The following is an 18,749-nucleotide window of genomic DNA, read 5'->3' as shown; positions in this document are numbered from 1 at the left end:
CAAGCCTGGAGCTCTGGGATCTGTCCCATCTGTCCTGTTATATCATGAAGAGATGCCTACTGAGCCACAGCTGTGGATACATCTTGAAGCCTGAAGAATTACTTGACACTGCTGCTATTGTGCACTTTGGGTAGATTTGGCAAGAAATCCAAACATTAATAAGCCCCTGAGGAAAATAAGAGCAAAGGCAAACGGGACTCCATAAAGGTATTTGGACTGTTTGGAGATGCATTATGGAACACTCTTGCACAGCTGCGTGAATCTGAAAGAAAGGATGAACTGTGACGAAGAGGATCATGTTTCTTTATCTTCTTCCTCGCTCCTAGCTTTATTCTCAGTTTATCTCCAGTGTGACAGTAGGGACAGACAAGAAGTTTACCTGTATGAAATCATTGCAGTTTGTAGTCCAAATCATCAGATGTCACCAGCCCAGTGACCATATCGGTGCCATTTCCAGCTTTTCACACACGCTGATGAACATTAATCTGTCCAGACAATGATAACCGACGATGTCGTGTAACCGCTAATCTCCACAGCGGTCGGTCCAGTGAACATCAGCGGTTGCATTTTCCAAATGGCCACTCTTGCTGGCACGGAGAGCCGTTTAACTGCCGATTAAAGTGTTAGGATCTAATTCAGTATGCCAAACTAAAAATGGATCAATTTTTCACCAAATTGATTCAGCGACATCGTTCTGACGTGTGCGATTACCAAATGTGTTAAAATGTTGTGTTGGAGAAGTAGAAAGCCGTGTATTGACTTGGAAGTACATTTGATTGGGACTGATAGTGATAGACTCCACCACCTCCCATCAACAACATCTTCACGGACATCACCGCAATCATCACGGCCAACACACCCCCATTACTGCCATTGTTATCCTTTGTAAATCACCATTTACCTCCACCACAACACACACTGCAGATGTGGTGGCATCTCAATGCCCCTTCCCACCACGGGTTTCCTCCTCTCGGCCCATCACCATGACGATGGGAACTAGGTCCATGGATACAGTCTCTAGGCAACCAGCAACATCAGCAGCAGGAACAGCAGTGTCCTGTCAGCACTATGCAGGAGCACCAGAGAGACAGAGAGCGATGGCGTCCTGTAGCCGCACGCAAGTTTGCGCTTTGAAGAGAGGATATCACTAATTTTATCACGTCTCAGATCCAAAAGCTCTCAACAGCGCACTCAACACCAGAGGTGCTCTGTGCCTTAATGATGGTGGAGTTCCATCTGTGGGTTCAGTGGAGGAAATTTACATAATTTACCAATCACACTGCCAAAATCAATACCTTCAATCATGATGATGTAATAGAAAAACTAAAAAAGATATGATGAATCAGAAATCTCATGATATTCCCCATCCTCAATGCAGGAAATCATCACAACATACATTGCAGAAGAGCGTTACAAGTGTCAATATTAGTGGAAGAACCTTGACCATTGGCTGTCCAACTACGGATGGTTGGGATATTTTTAAACACCGTGATCCACAGCCGGGTGGGAGTGAGCGCCAACTCAGAAAGTCAGTTTAACCTGGCGGCGTTTCTTCCCATTTCTCTATGTCGACCGCAAATTAAGAAGTAATTATTCCCCAAAGAAGGACAAAAAACATCGGCTCGTGCCTCAAAGGACAAATGCGGTTATTTTAAAGACACATACAAACATTAATGTCAAATTTCTAATTATCCAATAGTCCTTAGCAGGCCTGCAGACAGACTTGCAAACTGTATCTCCACAATGTGCACGAAGCCATTCCCTCGGTGCTGTGCTTTATGAAGCAAGACAAGAAAAACATAAACTTATTAACCTTCCAGAGCGCTAATATGTCCTCAAAGAAGCCCCTTGAAAAGCTAGACAAGCTTATAGCTGCAAAATTGTTGCCTTGGAGATGATAATTACATATTCCTTTTGATCACAGGAAGCCATTTTTGCATGCCGCTTTAGTGTGGCTGCCAAAAACTGTCAGAAGCATTGAGCATGTGAGCTGCTCATCGATAACAATGGAAAGAAAATCAGCGCTCATATAAAAAACCCACTAAAACCATAGAAATGATGGAACCGAAAGAAAGGCTTAACCTTGTGCGGCTACTCCATGTAACAGCCGCAGTAAAGCATTTAGCAGGACGGTTCACAAGCCTTTGTCATTACAAGCATGACTGATACAGCTGAATTATGGGGGAGATAGTGTAATAAGCCACAATACCTCAGGCTGCTGAATTTAACAGGTGTGTGCGTGCATTTGCGTGCGTGTGTGTGTGTGTCTCTGTGTAATGCCTTGCACTAAGCTATCATGGAAGGATGACTGAGGTTTACATGGCAAGGGAGGATGGTGTATGGCCCCGCACCATATATCACTCTCATGCCACACCACAGGCGCACACACGTATGCACACACGCGCACTGGTCTCTTCTTCTGCAGTTTCATTAGCTAATCACAGAGCTAATAAAACTCTGGAAATGGAAGCGGTTTCATTTATCAACATTTAGATATATAAACTTCAATATGAAACCGCACTTTGCATGACAAAATAATACAAGAACACACATAAATGCTCCGGGAGGGAATGACATCATATTTTGAACATTTGTGCAGTATTATGACGAAGTGGCAGGGATGAGATTATTGAGGTGTGTGCGTCCGTGCGTGCGTGTGAACCAGCGTGTGTCACCCGGTGTTGTCTTACATTGTAAAGTGGAGTAGTTATCCATCTGTCAGGCTGCCGGTGGCGGATCCTTTAGCTATCTGTATTTTCTGAGGACACCGCAGCGCTGGAGAGGATGAGCCTACCGGGGCGAACCGAGCCGGCGTGAGACCAGGACAGGTAAGCGCGCTACCAGCAGCATCTTTGGCACCCCTGGGGCCAGAGAAAGGAGGCGCTGCACACCTCGACCCGAGTAGTGGAACTCATTTCCAGATCACTCGGATTAAATCCAAATCGATTATCAGTCAGGTTTCATCGGCTGGTTTCTCTAAATGTCGCCTCCGTGGGAAAAAGAAAAAAGAAGTAGACGTTGGCGCACTGGGAAAGATGAAGGTCAGAGTGGAAATCACACTGAATACCAAACAGCGACTCCTTTTCTGTGTGAACTGAACCTGCTGCAGCGAAAACACATCTAGCAGGAGCGTCTCCTCCTTCTGTTCCCCGCAGAGAGAGAGAGAAAGGGAGGAAAGAGAGAGGGGCAGAGGGGGAGGGAGGGAGGGAGGGAAAGGGTGGGCGGATGAAGATAGATCGAAGACGACACGGTAGGTACGTGCGCGCGTGCGCAAACTGGTGCGTGTCCCTGTCCACGTGTGTGCGTAAGAAGAGAGAGAGGGCGAGAGGAAAGATGGAAGTCGTCATCTCATCTTGTGACTGCACACGAGCGCACACGCACACGCGTCCATGAGACCCGTCACCGTGCTGCCCATGTCTGTGTGCGTGTGTGGGGGAAAAAAAGTTTCTTTGTGGACCAAAATAACTTGCGCACTAAATGTTGTGCACTACAACATTTGCGTGTGTGTTCTTGTACTTGCTACAGTGAGTCCCCAAATCTTCATTCTACTAGTAAAGTGGGGACATTTTGCCTGGTCTTCACAAGGACTGTTTGAGGGTTAAGACTGGTGTTAAGGTTGAGGTTAGAATCAGGTTTAGGTTAGAGTCAGGGTTAAGGTTAATGGTTAGAGAGGCAGCTGGGATGGTTAGAGTCAGGAGCTGGGGAAGGCATTATACCTATGAAAGTCCTCACAAAGATAGATATGCAAGGATGTGTGTGTGTGTGTGCATAGTGTGGACTGTTATGCATCCAGATGATTAAACCTTTAAAAGCTATTTTCTCATTTATATTCGGCTCTAAAAGCCCATACATAATTAAATGTAAATAAGAGAGCTTCGTTACTGTTGAACCTGCCTCCTGCATCGAGGTGCCACTTGGCCGCATCGAACACGAGCCTGTTAATTTGAGCCTCACCTCGTCCCCTTGGTCAGACTGCATCTAAAGTACCAACAGCAGAGTCGGCCTGTCTAGATGACAGATGCAGAAATGAAGATATCAAACCTTCCACTTGTGTCCTGAGTAAATTTCTGTCACAAACATTGCCAGGAACCATTCAATGATTAGATATGGTCTTTTGTGACACTGAGAAAATGTCACTGGCGGTTTGCATTAGTTTATCCAGGTTAGCGCCACGGAGGAAAGCCTTTTTCAGGGAGTCCTGACCAAGCCAGACAGTGGCCGAATATGCAGTACAACAGATACAAAACAACACACAATCACACAAAAATGTGATCTCAAGTCACAGTTTGGTGCAAACTGCATCCAAAGATCTAAAGCGATGAGAGGGAGGAGAACTATGAGCGTGCTCAGACCAGAATAACTCAGTTTTCCTTTCAACCTGGGCGCTACATGGATGATGTGGGGAGACCTTCCTCGGCGTCCCGTTGCCCATCACTGGAGCTGCACTGTGTTGCACGACTACGATGCATCGCTACATATGTAACTGACAAACCTATCAACCTAAAAACCCCACTGAGGAAACTGGGTCAAGGTGCCTCTAAAGACAAATGAACAAGACGAGTGGGAGATCACAACAACAGAAGGATTCCGCTGCGCAAACCGATGAAGGTTGGAAGCTGCTAATGTAAGAGTGGATCCATCGGTTTATTACAACTAAAAATTAAAATGAATTTCAGCGCAATTGTCGCCTCAACTCCAACAACAGACAGAGTATCTTTGAGCCACACGTGCCAGCTGGCACTGCCAGGCTGGAGCTCAAGTTAAACCCGACTGGCTTTAGCAGAACCCTCCCAGATCCGAGAGTTTAACAACAGTCTGTGATAAAGTGGCGAGCTGGCCAAGCAGTCACTCCGTCCATCAACGCAGCCTCCCCTCCTCCCCCTTCTCTCCCTCATTGACAAAGATAAAATCACCTGACTATAAAGCTTCGGTCCCATTTACCTGCCTGTCATGTGCTTGTTGCCAAGCAACAATTAGGACAGGTTTGTGAAGTGCTGTGTAGTTTCGTTTTCATCTCCTAAAATAAAGTGCTCTACTTTTAGAAACGACACATTTTACTACACGAATCCACAGTCAGTAGTGTTTTTTTTTTTTGAAGAACAAAACACCGCAGTGCCATAGGTGCACGACGACAGGAGAACCTAAAACAAGACGCAGGCTGCAAGCCCAGGGCCCTATTTCAGGCAGCTCGGATGTACAGCTGATTTTGCCCAGAGCCACTATTCTTGGAAAATCTATTTTTTAAAGCGCCTTTCATAGGACTTATATATTTGAGCGTCTCCCCGTCAGCCCGTCGTGCATGTTCTCTTAGAGTGTGCTTGAAACGCTGCACACGGGTGGCGCTCAGATGGCAGATTCAGCAGCCCTGCAGACACGGAAACAGAGATGTCAATTACGATGGCCAAGTGTCCGACTCGTTCCACGTGATGACGAGTAAGTGCTGCTGGGTGGTTGCTTGTTTGAGGAGCAGTGTGTATTATAATTACTATCTTAAAGGTGGCCATTCTCACAATGGGGCAGATCGGTTTGAGTGTTACAGCTCAGGAAGGAAGTTGAGATAATTAAGGTTAGGAGAAATAATTCTACAGCTACTGTATAATTGCAAGCAGCTTGAAGAAGAATTTTCACACACACACACACAGACACACACACACACACACGCACGCGCGTCCAGACAGTGTTAGCATGAGGTGGAGCCCTGCAGAGAGCAGGACTTCATGAAGTGAAGGCTTTCCAACAAACACAGCAGAGCGTCGTCTAATCACTAAAGCCTCAAAAGATGCTCGTTAAGATATTCACAAGTTTAAAGTTGCCAGGCAACAAACACCAGTCAAGCCAGTAAGAGGAGCTTTAGCCAAAAATTACTTGGCAACAAAAATTCGCAGGGAGGAGGATCAATAGCTTGAAGCAAACCTTGAGGTGGTTAAATCATGAGATTTCTTTAAAACATATTTTTTCCACAGAGACAGTAGGAACTAATGTTCACCTGGATCACAAATCACAAATCTTTGAATGGGGTGTGTTTGGAGACAAAACCACGGAGCAATAAAAGTTTGTTGCGGGGGAACCATCCATATAGTATGCAAGCTAAATCTGCAGGCAGCGTGAGGGAGTAAAATATATTAAACAAAATATAACAAAAGATGATGTGCCTCCATGTACCTATGCTCATCATAAGGATCTCTTTTGTCTCTTTAATGCTCTGTAGAGTATTTGATGCTTTCCTGGTAGTCTGAAACTACAGTATATGTCCATACTGCTGGTGGCGATTGATCAAGTCAGTGATATAATGGCAGGAGAATTCATTTATTTATTAATTTCTTTTTTATTTGCAATGAAACAAAAGCAGAAGAAACTATATTTGCATTGGCGATAATCTGATTCCTTTTACTTCAGCGTGACACAATTGCTGCAGAGTAATATAGTGCTGTATCCAATGGATTAAGGGAGAAAATGGATCACATTACTGTAATTGAATTCAATATTTCTATTCTTATTACTGTGTAATCATTTCCAACATTGTTAAGCAATCGAGAATGAGTAGCGCAACATGTAACTGTAGGATCCCAAAGCTAGATTCCATTAAATACAACACAGGGGATCTTTAATGTAATGGATCGATACAGAAATGGATTGGTAGCTAGGTGGAAACCCCCCCCCAGAGGACTGTACATCAGAAGGGAGCAGGGGACGCTTTATGCATCTCTTACTAATGCAAACACAAGAACACATGTTGAGTGTAGATCAACAGTTCATAGAGGGTTTTATAATTCACACATTCATGAATAAATGATCACTTTGATCACTTAAAAAAATAACTCATAAAGAGCGTCCAGGAAGTGATTTCAAGTAATGAATAAATTAATGTAATCAATGTAATATGTCTATGGATGTATAAAATAATAAAAATTAAATAATAATCTCTTCCTCGCCCTCCTGGGCGGTGCCTCCTTCAGACTCGGGTCCTCTACCAGACGCCTGGAAGTCTGAGGGTTCTGCGCAGGATCTTAGCTGTTCCTAGGACGTCACTCTTCTGGACAGAGATCTCTGATGTGGTTCCTGGTATCTGTTGGAGCCATCTACTCAGCTTGGGGGTTACTGCCCCTAGTGTCCCAATCACTACTGGGACCACTGTTGCCTTCACACCCCACCGTATAAATAAATGTTCACCTTTCTGAGGTGACCGGGTGCTCGTGTGATTCTATGGAGAAGAGTATCATCAGTAACTATCATTTCCACCAGATGAGAAGACTGAGCTCATTTCTGACTCCGCTCACGCCACACGTTTATCAGTCAGCTCTCAAGTCCACACATCGCTGATGCATTTTCATCCATCACTGATGCATTTTCCACTTAAGATAACGAGAGGTTGAAGAACATTAATGGTGTTGACTGCATTTCTCCAGCAAGATAAAGTAGCAGCATATATTCATCCGCAACCCAAATCTATAAGGTAAACTCTCTGGTACCTTAATGCCTTTATTTGGATAAAACGGCCATGTTGATCTATAGAATGGAATTGCTTTATAGCTACATATGAACTGGTGTTGAGGGCCTGGCTGAAGACCCTACAATGGTGTGAGGTGAGCTATGAGAAGAGAGGCTGGATCAGATCAAAACAGTCAACCTTGATAGCAATTCAGTGGAATTTTTCGAGTGTAAAAGACTTGTGTGCTATGAGAGAGAAGCCAGAAGAGAGGTTTTTTCTTAACACTGACACTGTCAATACTCAAAGGCTGCAGCGGTGTCACATTTAAATCAACCAATACAAAATTTCTGTTCTGTTGTCAGTTGGTCGATATTGAATCTTGAGCCATTAAGATCATTGATTAGTCCCTGAAGACAATTTATGTACTGTTATTGGCTCTGTAAGTCAATTCGGTCATAAATGCTGTTAATCCTAAATTATTATATAGTTCCTAATTCCGCTCCTTATAGATCTAATTACTATTGGGTTGTTTAAATTCACAGGTTGTCGATACCCACTGCATTTAAGGAACTTCAGGCTTAAAAAACATGTATTTTTTTCAAAGAGTTCAATGTAGGGTGAATAAGATACTGAATGTTATGCGCCTATTTAATCTGACAGCGCCTTCACAAATCGGGATTATCTATTTTATTTTTCAGAAATACAATTATTGGAGAAGAAGGAAGAGCAGATAAGAGCATTTGGAAGACTTGTCCCACAGTCTTTTTCCTGCTGATATGAAATTTCCACGGTTGCTATGGAAATGCGGCTTCATGAATCATCGTATGGTGCTTTCGTTTGCTGCTACGTTAATGCTACGTGCTGCACATTGTCCATGACTTAAGATCTGTCACTCCTTAAATGAAGAGACCAAGATTTATGCCTCCCGTGCTGAGTCTCAGATCCCACGAGAGACTGGTAGTATTGCACATGCACAGCAGTGGAATTTACTGACTGTGGATCTCTATTAAACTGCAGGTTAGCTTGGCTCCTCGCGTGGAATCACCGTGGATACGTGGAGAGAAGTTTGGATGCTAGAATATGACCTTGACTGCAAATAACAGGACTGTAATTTCATGTTTATTGTTCACTATCTGACATCACCCCCCCTCACTCTCTCTCTCTCTCTCTCTCTGAACAGTGTGGAAATACATCTAGGCTATACTGCATTCTGCTGTACATGGAATTTTGTGAATGAGTGTTGCTAGGTAACTGGAGTGCACTAAAGCATAGCAACATGGTTCTTGTATTGCGGATGATTAAGGATTAAGACATCAGGTTGAGAGCTAACCAGATAGAAGGGCTCTAAGAAGTGTTGCTGCATGGGTGGCTGACATGGACATAAACTGAAATGTCCTGGAGTGTTCTGTCTATTCCAGATGCCTGTCATTGTTTGCTGGATTTCACATCTGGTTCTGGAGCCACTTGGTATCCTCCCATGAAGAGATGGAGACGATAGTCATGGCTTCCCTGGTGCCCTCAGCACGCACACAAGTGGAATAAGACATTTCTACGCAAGGCAGAAGGTCAAAATGGGTCATTTATTCAACAACGGCAACGTCTGACAAGCACAAGTGAATTAAAACCCATTAGAACACAAACAGAACCTAACGTTCATTAAAGCTGATTCCTTATAGATCACTGTGCTGATGCCATTACAGCAGATTTTGTCTGATCTGCATAAAATGTACTGAAATGCAATGTTGTTGGTGTTTCTTTTTGTGTTCTTTGTTGCTGGTGACCTCCCAGAGTGGCGCCATCCAGAGGCTGAGAACTGGTGGACCACCGAAAGGCAGGCAGTGCTGGTGACGAGGAAGATAGACACTACCTGTGGACTCCGGGGGTATCTTAGGATTGGCTCCCCTGTGTCTATCTGACCAATCACCAGTGGAGTCCCGCTTTAAAGGCTCTCCCCCCTAATTTCATGGGGGCTCGCTCTCTCGCTCAGTGTTGGACAGGGAGAGTTTGTGGAGGGCAGGTGGGACGAGGTAAGGACGGGGTACCCCATACATTGCTGCATGTACGTTTTGATTGTTAGTTACACTAGGTTATGGGCTGTGGCCACCATTGTGTTTTTGATGTTTTAAGATGCCCTGTTTTTTGACTTTTGTTTTGGCACAGACCCGTTTGTTCCATCTCTCCCTCCACTCTTGATGTATGCACGTGTGTTAAGAAATAAAGCACAATCTTGACAAACTGTTTCGGTCCTTCCCTGGTGGCTTGTTAGTCTCTACGTTAACCCCCCTTAAAAGGGTTAAACGTAACAAATGTACTGAAATGTACTGAAATGCAAGTACAAAATAATGCAAGCACCCCCCCCCCCCCACACACACACACACACACATACACACACACACGGAGCTTACGTATGCGTGTGATGTTTAAGTCATGTTTACTAACCCTCCCACATATAATCTTGGCTCGAACATCCCTTTAGCAGCGGTAAACAGATGCATGTCACATCTGGTTATGTGTGAAAGTCAGCCAGCTGCCCACATCTGCCCACACTTGTGATGAATTATGAGTGGCACAGGATGAGGTCAAAGTTCGTCGTTCTCTCTTTCATGTCCCCTGCTTGTTTCTCTCCCTCGTCTCCATTTTCCCTGTTTACCTCATTTGTGTCTTTTGAGAGATTTGAGAGATGAGGGAGCTGAACACGCTGCTGTACGAGTGTCTGACCTGCAAAGCAATGCTTGGCAGTGAACGTGGCTCCGCCTTGTTCCCAAGATTTTTCTCCATAGCCTAAATTTCTCTGCCTTAACATCGCACCAGTGGTCTGGCTTCTCAATTCATTATTCATTTAAGTGCTGTATGTTTCAAATATCATCCTTTGGAAATTTCCTGAGCGCACTAGAAGCGCAGCTACATATATTTTTGGATTTGTCTCTCCTCCTCACACTTGATCTCACGCTTTCTACCTCTTGCTTCCATCTTTTCTGTCCCCCTCACTTGCATCAGCACTTCTGCCTGCTGATGAATAAATGAATGAGATTAAAACACTGGAACCTGCACACACATACACATGAGCTGCTTCTCCAGCATGTAGCACACATCACAGGAGGATTTAAAGATTTTATGAGTTCCATTTCACGTGAATGTTTACTGGCTCCTTTAAACTCATTATTGTTTCTACTCTGAGGACTAAATTCAGTGACGGAATTTAGTCAGGATTATTCTTATTTTTTTAAAAAGAAATTGCACATGTGAGCTGACGTCGTGTGAGCCTTGAATCTACCTATTACCATTTCAATAGCAACAAAGGAAGTATTCCTTTTTCCTTGTTTACAGGTGTGCAGGACTTGAGCAATGTACAGGAAACATGCATGTATATATGCTACTATTGTGCATCATAGAACCGGCCATCAGTTCCGGCACCCACAGTGATAGCTACAGGCAAAGCGCTGAGGCTGTTGCATATGTAGCGGGAAGAGTCAAGAACTACAATGTAGCTCTAGGAAGCTAATCTTTGCGAGGTTGAGAATAAAGATAGAGGCTATGAGACAGAAGAGAGATAAGAAGTGCAGAGGTCAACCTCAAAGTGTCCCTGTCTTCCTCTTTTTCTCTTTTTACACCTCTTCTCTCTTTCAGGCTCCCTCTTCCTTACAGTAACTGTGTTTTCTGTTGCTATGGTTACCTCTGTAGCAGAATACAGCAAAGATGCGGTTTTAGTTCTGAAGATATCAAGAGAGGAGCAACATTATCTACTCATTCTCGATTGTGTCAGCAGGTCAACCCATATTTTGGGTTAAAAAAGTAATTAAGAGGTCGGTGATAGAGTCATTAACGCATCGTTTAGCATCCTAGCTTTCCATTTTAGAACAGAAAAAGATCTTGTGGATTCTTAAATGGCCAAATAAGGTTTTCAACAAAGGGTGGATGCATAGATACTGCTGAGCAGAGGATGTGCAAATATTAAATGAACAACACAGGATGATATTAGTTCAGGTCCCTCAAACCTCAGCGCGGTGTTGACTTTTGAAATAGCTCATTTGGCTTTTATAGATTCCCTATTGAAAGTTTTGAAAGTGAGCGCATTATCCTGGCAAAATAAAATGAAATGAATCATGTCAAGCTGATGAAGTCATTCCCATATTTAAAACTGGTAATAAGATATTATCACTCCTATTCAGATGTGAAATGTCACCTTTGAGAAAAGGTCTTTTTTGGGGAACATTCTAGCTTTTGGCCTTAATCAAGCTGTTTATAACTTTGAAATATATTTCACCCTCTTGTAGTTTACAGTTTCTATTTAAAGGATGAAGTGAATCATGAATATTGCTATCAAGTTCAATTGTTTTGCCGCCTGAGGTGCAGATGGTCTCTGATTCATACGTCACAGACTGACTGATGCCAAACATTCAATGACACTTGTGTATAAAAAAAAAAAAGAAAGGGGGATTTGTTTTTTGAATGGCAGTCAGAACGGGTTGTCTCATTCATACCATCCTATATGTGCAGTCACAGGAGCGAATCACACAGGAGTTGCTCACAAAAGCCATTAGCTCCGTTCAGTTTGGCTTTGACTAAAGATTTGCTCTCCTGGGATTCAGCTGCAATCACTTTAATTACGATAAACGGGCCTAAATGCGCTCTGCATCTCCACTGTCCTCTGCGGAGAGGAAACTGCCATCAGAAAGGAGTCATCGCTCAAAATGTCACTCACGGAAATGCTGTATGAGGAAGTGCTGTGGATACAAATATAAAAAGGTAAAGATCTAAACTCAAGCACCCCATAGAAAAGCATTCGGAGAACACGGACTTCCGCCAAGCAGCTAATTTCTCCAGATCCTGTGCAACACCTGTAGTCTAGTATATAGTCTATAGGCAGTAGAATTACAAGGTTACATAACATACAGTAGTTGGTTTGCTTTATGATCAAAGCCTCCATGATATGTGGAAGGTTATAGGCCAAAGCCCCTCCGGAATCTGGAACGTCACTTTCATTATCTGTTCCTTGGCCCATTGGCAACATTTCCGGAAAATTTCATTCAAATCTAAGAGTTTTTTTGTTCACAAAGAGCCAGATAAAGGCTGGTTGTCACACAACCTTCTTGTAAATATATATACATCAATCTGTGCATGTGACTCATGGCAATAGAAGTACACTCTCCTTTGTACTGTGTTAATTACAGCTCTGTCACCCTGCAGAGACCACTGGGGATCCTGCAGGAAAAATATAGTTCCCCAGAGATGAGGTTGGCTGTGTACACTTTTCAGCAAGTCAAGCAAAAGGAGGGTATTTTTTGTCACGGTCCTTCATAAAATAAGCCTGGCCGCCAAAATAAAAACACCAGGATGCGTAACAAACTGTAAAGGCAATACAATCAACAACAGCACACTTCAAACGAGAGCACTGAGTCAACATCTTCAGACTTTTAACAGAACATTGCGTTGAGCGGTGGATTTGCAGGGTGTATCTAACAAGCTGTCAGTCATCATGGTCAGTGAAAGCTGTTTATTCCTTTTGTGTGTAAAATTAGAAGCCCAGGCTCACTCCCATCTAAAGCTCAGAGAGATGAAATGTCTTTACTCATCCCTGTGAGTGTTGTTGGGGACTAGAGAAGCAATGCAGCAATCCACAGCTGTAGCAAAGACGACCTATTTATGTCACCCTATAGACGTAAACAACACATGTACACATTACCGTGATTACAAACGTGAATTTATTGGATAAGCTATTCAAAAACTCCCCCTGAACTCTGAGGATGAGAGAAAAACTCAATTTCTTACAGAATCTAAGCACTATAGGTGCTTGAAGCACAAAGCCCGGTTCTGCCCTTCAGTTCTGATGGTGTGGATCATTTCTAGAGCTGATGAAATGACTGTGTCGATGAGTGTCATCAGCGCTCGCACGGGAAAACTACTCTTAATAATCTCCACGGAGCTCTTTTGGTTCAAGAGACGACTGGACTGAAAACCAGATGGCTCTGTGAGCTCAGGCTTCATTTACACTGGCACAGACATCTGGATGTGATCCTATTCGCACGGGCCGCCCGCCATTCCGTCTGTGACAGAACAGTCACAGCAGCCTCAGATTTGTAGTTTCCAAACTCGGATTTCACATCTGCTTCAGCCTTTGTAACAGCTGGCGCGCTGTCTAGAGGTGCACCTCCGATAGCTCGGGTTAGCACTCGTTTGAACCCAAACAATTCGCTTGCATGGGTGGAATTAAAACATGTTCTGAAAATGGATGCAGACAGCAGCTGTGGGGGAAAGAAACAACAATTATGCTCGGTCAGTTTCCAGCAGCCGCAGACTCACTCACACTTTCTTAGAGCTGATTTTACATCGGCCCAGTTGTTTTAATGGCCTATTTAAATGGTATTAGTGGAGAAACACGGGTCTTAAATGTTGAGTCCCACTGACTGGACTCTGTGATTCTCTACAACTAAATGAGTCTTGATGTCTTCCAAATGTTCAATTATTCCACCAGGATGGGTGGATGGATCTGAGATGCCACCTAGTGATTTTTGATATGACCAGGCTGCTCTGACGACTCCCTCCTTTCACTGACTCAGCAAAGAGACAATGAGTAGGTATGGTCTCCATGGCAACAGTAGACAGAGAGAGAGACATGGTAAAACAAAAAAACCACACTTGAGTCTTGCACCCACACAGCTATAGATACTGCAGGTATCAGCAGAAGATTTTCTCAAATTTGAAATCGGAAAGGGAAAAAACTCCCCAAATGGAGGTTTCACTTTTTTCCGCGCAGGTGACTATGATACTGCACGCCACTACAGGCCAGACATTTCCTAAATAATGGAAGTATTTAGCCCCAGACGAAATGGACGGTTCCCTCATTACCGCCACAGCTCGGCTGATTGCTGATTCCAGCGCCTCGTTCCACTGAAACACCTCATGTGACAAAAGCAGACGGATGTGCCAGCTGCTGCAGCTGCCGCAGCTGCTGTCTCCGTCACCTGAGCACAGCCGTACCTGCGATGCCTATTACGACTCGGTGTGAGCTTGGTAACGGGAATCAGGGAATAAAAGCAGCATGGCGGGTGTGCAACGATGAGACGGTCCTTAGGGTTAGACAGAAAGAGGATTTGGACTCATTGGACTCCAGGTGACAGGAAACGCTTTATCACGTTATCGTACTGGATCTTTTAATTGAATGTACCTGCTTCTATTCTGGTGTCAGGTTCAAAGAAAGCTTCTCTATGAAAAATGTATCCCTGCATATAGGATTTATATATTTACATATTTTATTATGTGCATATGGGGAACATATATGTGTCACCAATGTGCCACATTGCTGATGAGACAGAAACAGAAGGCGAAGCTGTCACACCTCCAATAACAAAGCTGAAGATAAAAGAAAGATATTTTACTCTATTGGGTTTTCAGCAAAGGTCACCTCACTGGGACAAGCAGTGATCCTGGGCAAAGAGCAGTAGGTCTATTTAATGGTTTATTAACTCTTTTTTTTATTATTTAAATGTTCTCATCCATGTCCACCGTCCCTCTTCTTTCGGAATATTCAAACACTAAATGTTGTAAAACATTTAAGACATTTTTATGAGATACTTGATGAGTTGGACCTTTTTTTTGAGGATGACTTTTCTCTTGATTAGGCTCTTTGCAGCAGTGCTTTTTCTTCACATCTGTTTCAAACAGCAAACTGCAGTTCTCACAGTTGCTATCTTCGAGCATAACCAGGTTTGTAATTAATACTTTCAAAAAGAAACTTAGATGTGTAATCTTATCATTTCTCGAGGACGATGATGCAACATAGACAGAAAAGCCACACTTCCTTGAACTGAACGGCTGTTTTTAGAGCTTCTTTTTCTCTGTTTCAGGACTTTCTCTCTCCATCCTCTGTGACCATTTGCTCCTCTTTTATCACCATCCATCACTGTGATAGTCTATAATATTAATGTGGAGATGCTGGTGCTTAAATAAAGTAGAAGGTAAAGAAAAACTTTGTCCTACCTGAAGGGTTCACCAATATGGTTTCAGATGGTGGCACAGGGAAGCTTTGGTCCAACGCAACCTGAAGATCAGTGATGGAAGGAGATTATATCCCCAGGTGACGGCCTGCTATTGGTCAGGATCATTTCTGCCTCCAGGTAATTCCACCCATGGGGCCGCAGCAAGGCCTTATGGGTACAACACTAGGCTGGACATGTTTCTGACAGTTTGCTGCTTTGTTAGTAGAAGTTAATTTGCTGGCACTTTTATTGGTGTCTTCATAAAGGTATCCTGTATGAACAGACAAAAGGAAAACACTGTTACTATGCCGGTTTAGCCAACTATTCATTTTTAAGTGAGTACCAAAAAAAACCAATAAACCCCTGCCAAAGAGTACCTGGAACAAAAGCCAGAGGAACCGTAAAACAGTACAGTAAAATCCAGCTGACATGTGCATTTGATTGCCCAACAAATCAAATGACATCCAATAATGTGGGGTTGTTAATGAAGCCACTGAGTCACTGCTGCAATGACAAAGGGCTGTTGTGAATTTGGGATCAGCTGAGAGGGTTAGCCTACGTGCCAGCACATATATTATTGCAATAATAATAATATTAGAAAAACACAGATTATCCCTCGGCTCCTCATTTCCACCATGCGGTTCAATCCAATTCCAATTATTCCTCTCCAGGATGAACAGGGCTGAAAATGCAGCTGAAAACTCCCCTCTGAGTCCAATTGTTTTGTACCCTGTAAAATTTCATTGCACTTGTCTCATTTGTGCTCATCTCCTAACCTGAGCAGCCACGATGGTGACCGTCTATGTTACAGGACTCGGTTCTTTTGGTTGTGCGAAGGTTCCCTGCAGGGATATTATCCCATCAGTTCATTTCAGCCATTCTAATGCAGCTTAATTCTGTTCTGTCATAGATGATGACAGTCAATTGGAAGATGGGTCCGGTTCTGCTTATCTCCACCCTGGGTAGATAAAAATCTCAAGAATATACCTTGGAGAGACCTAGCTAAATCTGTGGGCTGTATGTTGAGATCCTTCACTGGACAGGTACTTCATCATCATGCTGTAGTAAATAAAAACAAAAAGAACACAGCATGATTCTCTGGTAAATGTTAGATAGAAAGTTATAAATATCACAAACATTTTTATTCACAATATCATAAAAAACATGCATTCAGTTGCCGCCCCGTCCCTCCTAAACCCTCTTTGTCTCTCCTCCCATTCAGTCCAATCTGGCAACCACAGTCAGAGCGAAGGGGTGAATTAATAAAAGAGTAAAAGTGGAGCACAAGTCCCTCAGGTCTGCCTTTTCTAGGACGCTGACACAGAGAAACACACGGGCACAGCCACGCTCACCATCTACATAAAGACCCTCGCACATGCGCTCACACGTAAGACAGGCGCGCACGCCTGACATGGGAAGAGGAGACGTGACGAGAGAACGATCCATACGTACCATCATCTCAATGTTCCTCAGAGTGGGCGTGAGGAGGGAAGACTGAGGGCGTGAGAGGAAGAGGAGGGAGGAGAACACTTGAGGAGGAGTCATAGTAGTGCCCTATGCCCTCTCCCCTTCTTTCCTCTCCCCTTTTACTTACTTTTTTCTTGCATCTCTTTTTCTAACCTTTCCATTATTGCTTGATTTGCCTCTAAATTCAAAGTCTACGTGTGCATTTAATGCTATTTCTTTCACATAAAACACTCCAAAATGACAATTAAAGACAAGTGACTAATCACCAAATTTAATGCTTTTACGGATAAAACCTTTATAAACATCTCACTGCAACGAGAACAACATAAGTCTCTATAACTACATTAAAAAGTCCACTGAGACTGGTCAGTTTAAATTATGCAACTAATGTAATGATGCATGTCTTTAACTCTTTATGTCCACAAATAACCACAAAAAAGGAAAGAATGAACAACAAGTCCACAAGAGGAGTTCTTAAAATAGCCTACAAATAATTCCAAACTTCAAATCTACCTTTTGGAGGAGGCGGTGATGATAATAGATTGAATTCTAATGATTCCTGCTTTCATCCCAGTACAGGGACGTAACGTTTGTCTTGACTCCACACAGTGGCAGAAACAGGAAACTAACATTCGGAGTAGCGCTGCTGTGTGAGCACTGGGAATGCAAAAGTAACGCCAAGAACACTATTTTTTTAACCTATTCTTTTAATTTGGTTTTAAGGTAAAGCTATTTTGCTTCATTTCTTGCCAGTTCAACAACAGCACCAATGAAATACAAATATGTATTATAAAATGGGCAAAAGAAGAAAGCACAAGAATAGATCGGTAAAGAAAAAGAAAGTCCAGGAAGAAACATTGCAAAGAAAGTGAACTAAGGAAGGACTAGGAGCTCGAAGCACTGAGAAGAAGAAAGAAGGAGAGCCTCATGCAGAAGCCCAGAGGGTATCCTGCTATCCCAGAATGCTTTGCTCTAACCTACTTTGGTATTTCTGTTTCTGCCTTTGTCTCTGTAGTGCTCTGAGTGGGCCACCATATCTGAGTAAGGATTAAATGGACTTGTATCCTTTTGAGGACAAACTATAGGAATGTGCATGTGTGTACACACACACACACACAGAGTCTAATATATATATAGATCCACTGTATATAGGCTACTGTGTAGCTGTAACATACCATTATAAATCAGCCAATCATCAAACGAGCGCACATTTATCTGACTCTGAGAAAAGTTACTGTATGCATGTGTCCACTGGGTGTGTGTGTGTGTGTGTGTGTGTGAGCACGCGTGCGCGACAGTGTGTACATAAGAGATGTGCACGCTGAGTGGGCAGCGTGATGACCAGTTCTCTGTTACCATGGAAACTAATAAGCGGAAAAGAGGAGAGCAGTATGGTCGGTCGGTCGGTCGGTCCGTCCGTCTGTCTGTCAGTCATCTTTATCTTTCTTATGGCCACAGATACAGGTGGATGGACCTTATGGATTTAAATTCTGGTCCTCCTGGTGACCTGATGGGGATCAGGCAGGGAGGTGGGTGCTTCCGGTGTGACTGTCAGGCAGACAACCACCACACCAGTGTGACCAGCATGACTGGAAGCAGGGCTCCACCTGCTGCATGGGCTGTGACCAGTAAAGCTGTCCTTATTTCCCAGTGTTGTAGATAACAATAATAATAATAATAATAATAATAATAATAATAATAAACAATAATAATCACTCTATTCTATTCTACTTATGCAGACAGGTGGATAAATACAAACTTTTGATTTCTTTTTCATTTCACATCCAGCTATTATTCATCCACCGGCATGCACCGGCCGTGAAGCCTCAGCAGAAACAAGCCATAAATCCATGAATTAATGCATAAATAAAGCCATA

General features: G+C 43.3%; 1 protein-coding gene across 15 annotated transcripts in view; it reads right to left on the bottom strand.

The window, feature by feature from the left end:
• The window catches only part of lrrc7 (leucine rich repeat containing 7), a 56,526-nt gene that overhangs the window by 32,894 nt on the left and 4,883 nt on the right, over positions 1-18,749 (bottom strand). For 12 of the 15 annotated variants that reach the window (XM_029828576.1, XM_029828571.1, XM_029828581.1 and 9 more), the window contains exon 1: positions 2,691-3,144. In XM_029828576.1, the coding sequence (XP_029684436.1) occupies positions 2,691-2,715 (25 nt within the window). In that variant the 5' untranslated portion in view covers positions 2,716-3,144. Of the gene's footprint in view, positions 1-2,690; positions 3,145-15,406; positions 15,677-16,392; positions 16,465-18,749 lie in introns of those variants that run through there. The other 3 variants (XM_029828573.1, XM_029828575.1, XM_029828574.1) reach the window with 2 other exon arrangements.

Source organism: Takifugu rubripes, chromosome 20, assembly GCF_901000725.2.
Source record: "Takifugu rubripes chromosome 20, fTakRub1.2, whole genome shotgun sequence".
Taxonomy (NCBI): Eukaryota; Metazoa; Chordata; class Actinopteri; order Tetraodontiformes; family Tetraodontidae; genus Takifugu; species Takifugu rubripes.
Note: the sequence above shows the minus strand (reverse complement) of the source record. Positions and strands in the feature narration are given on the sequence as shown.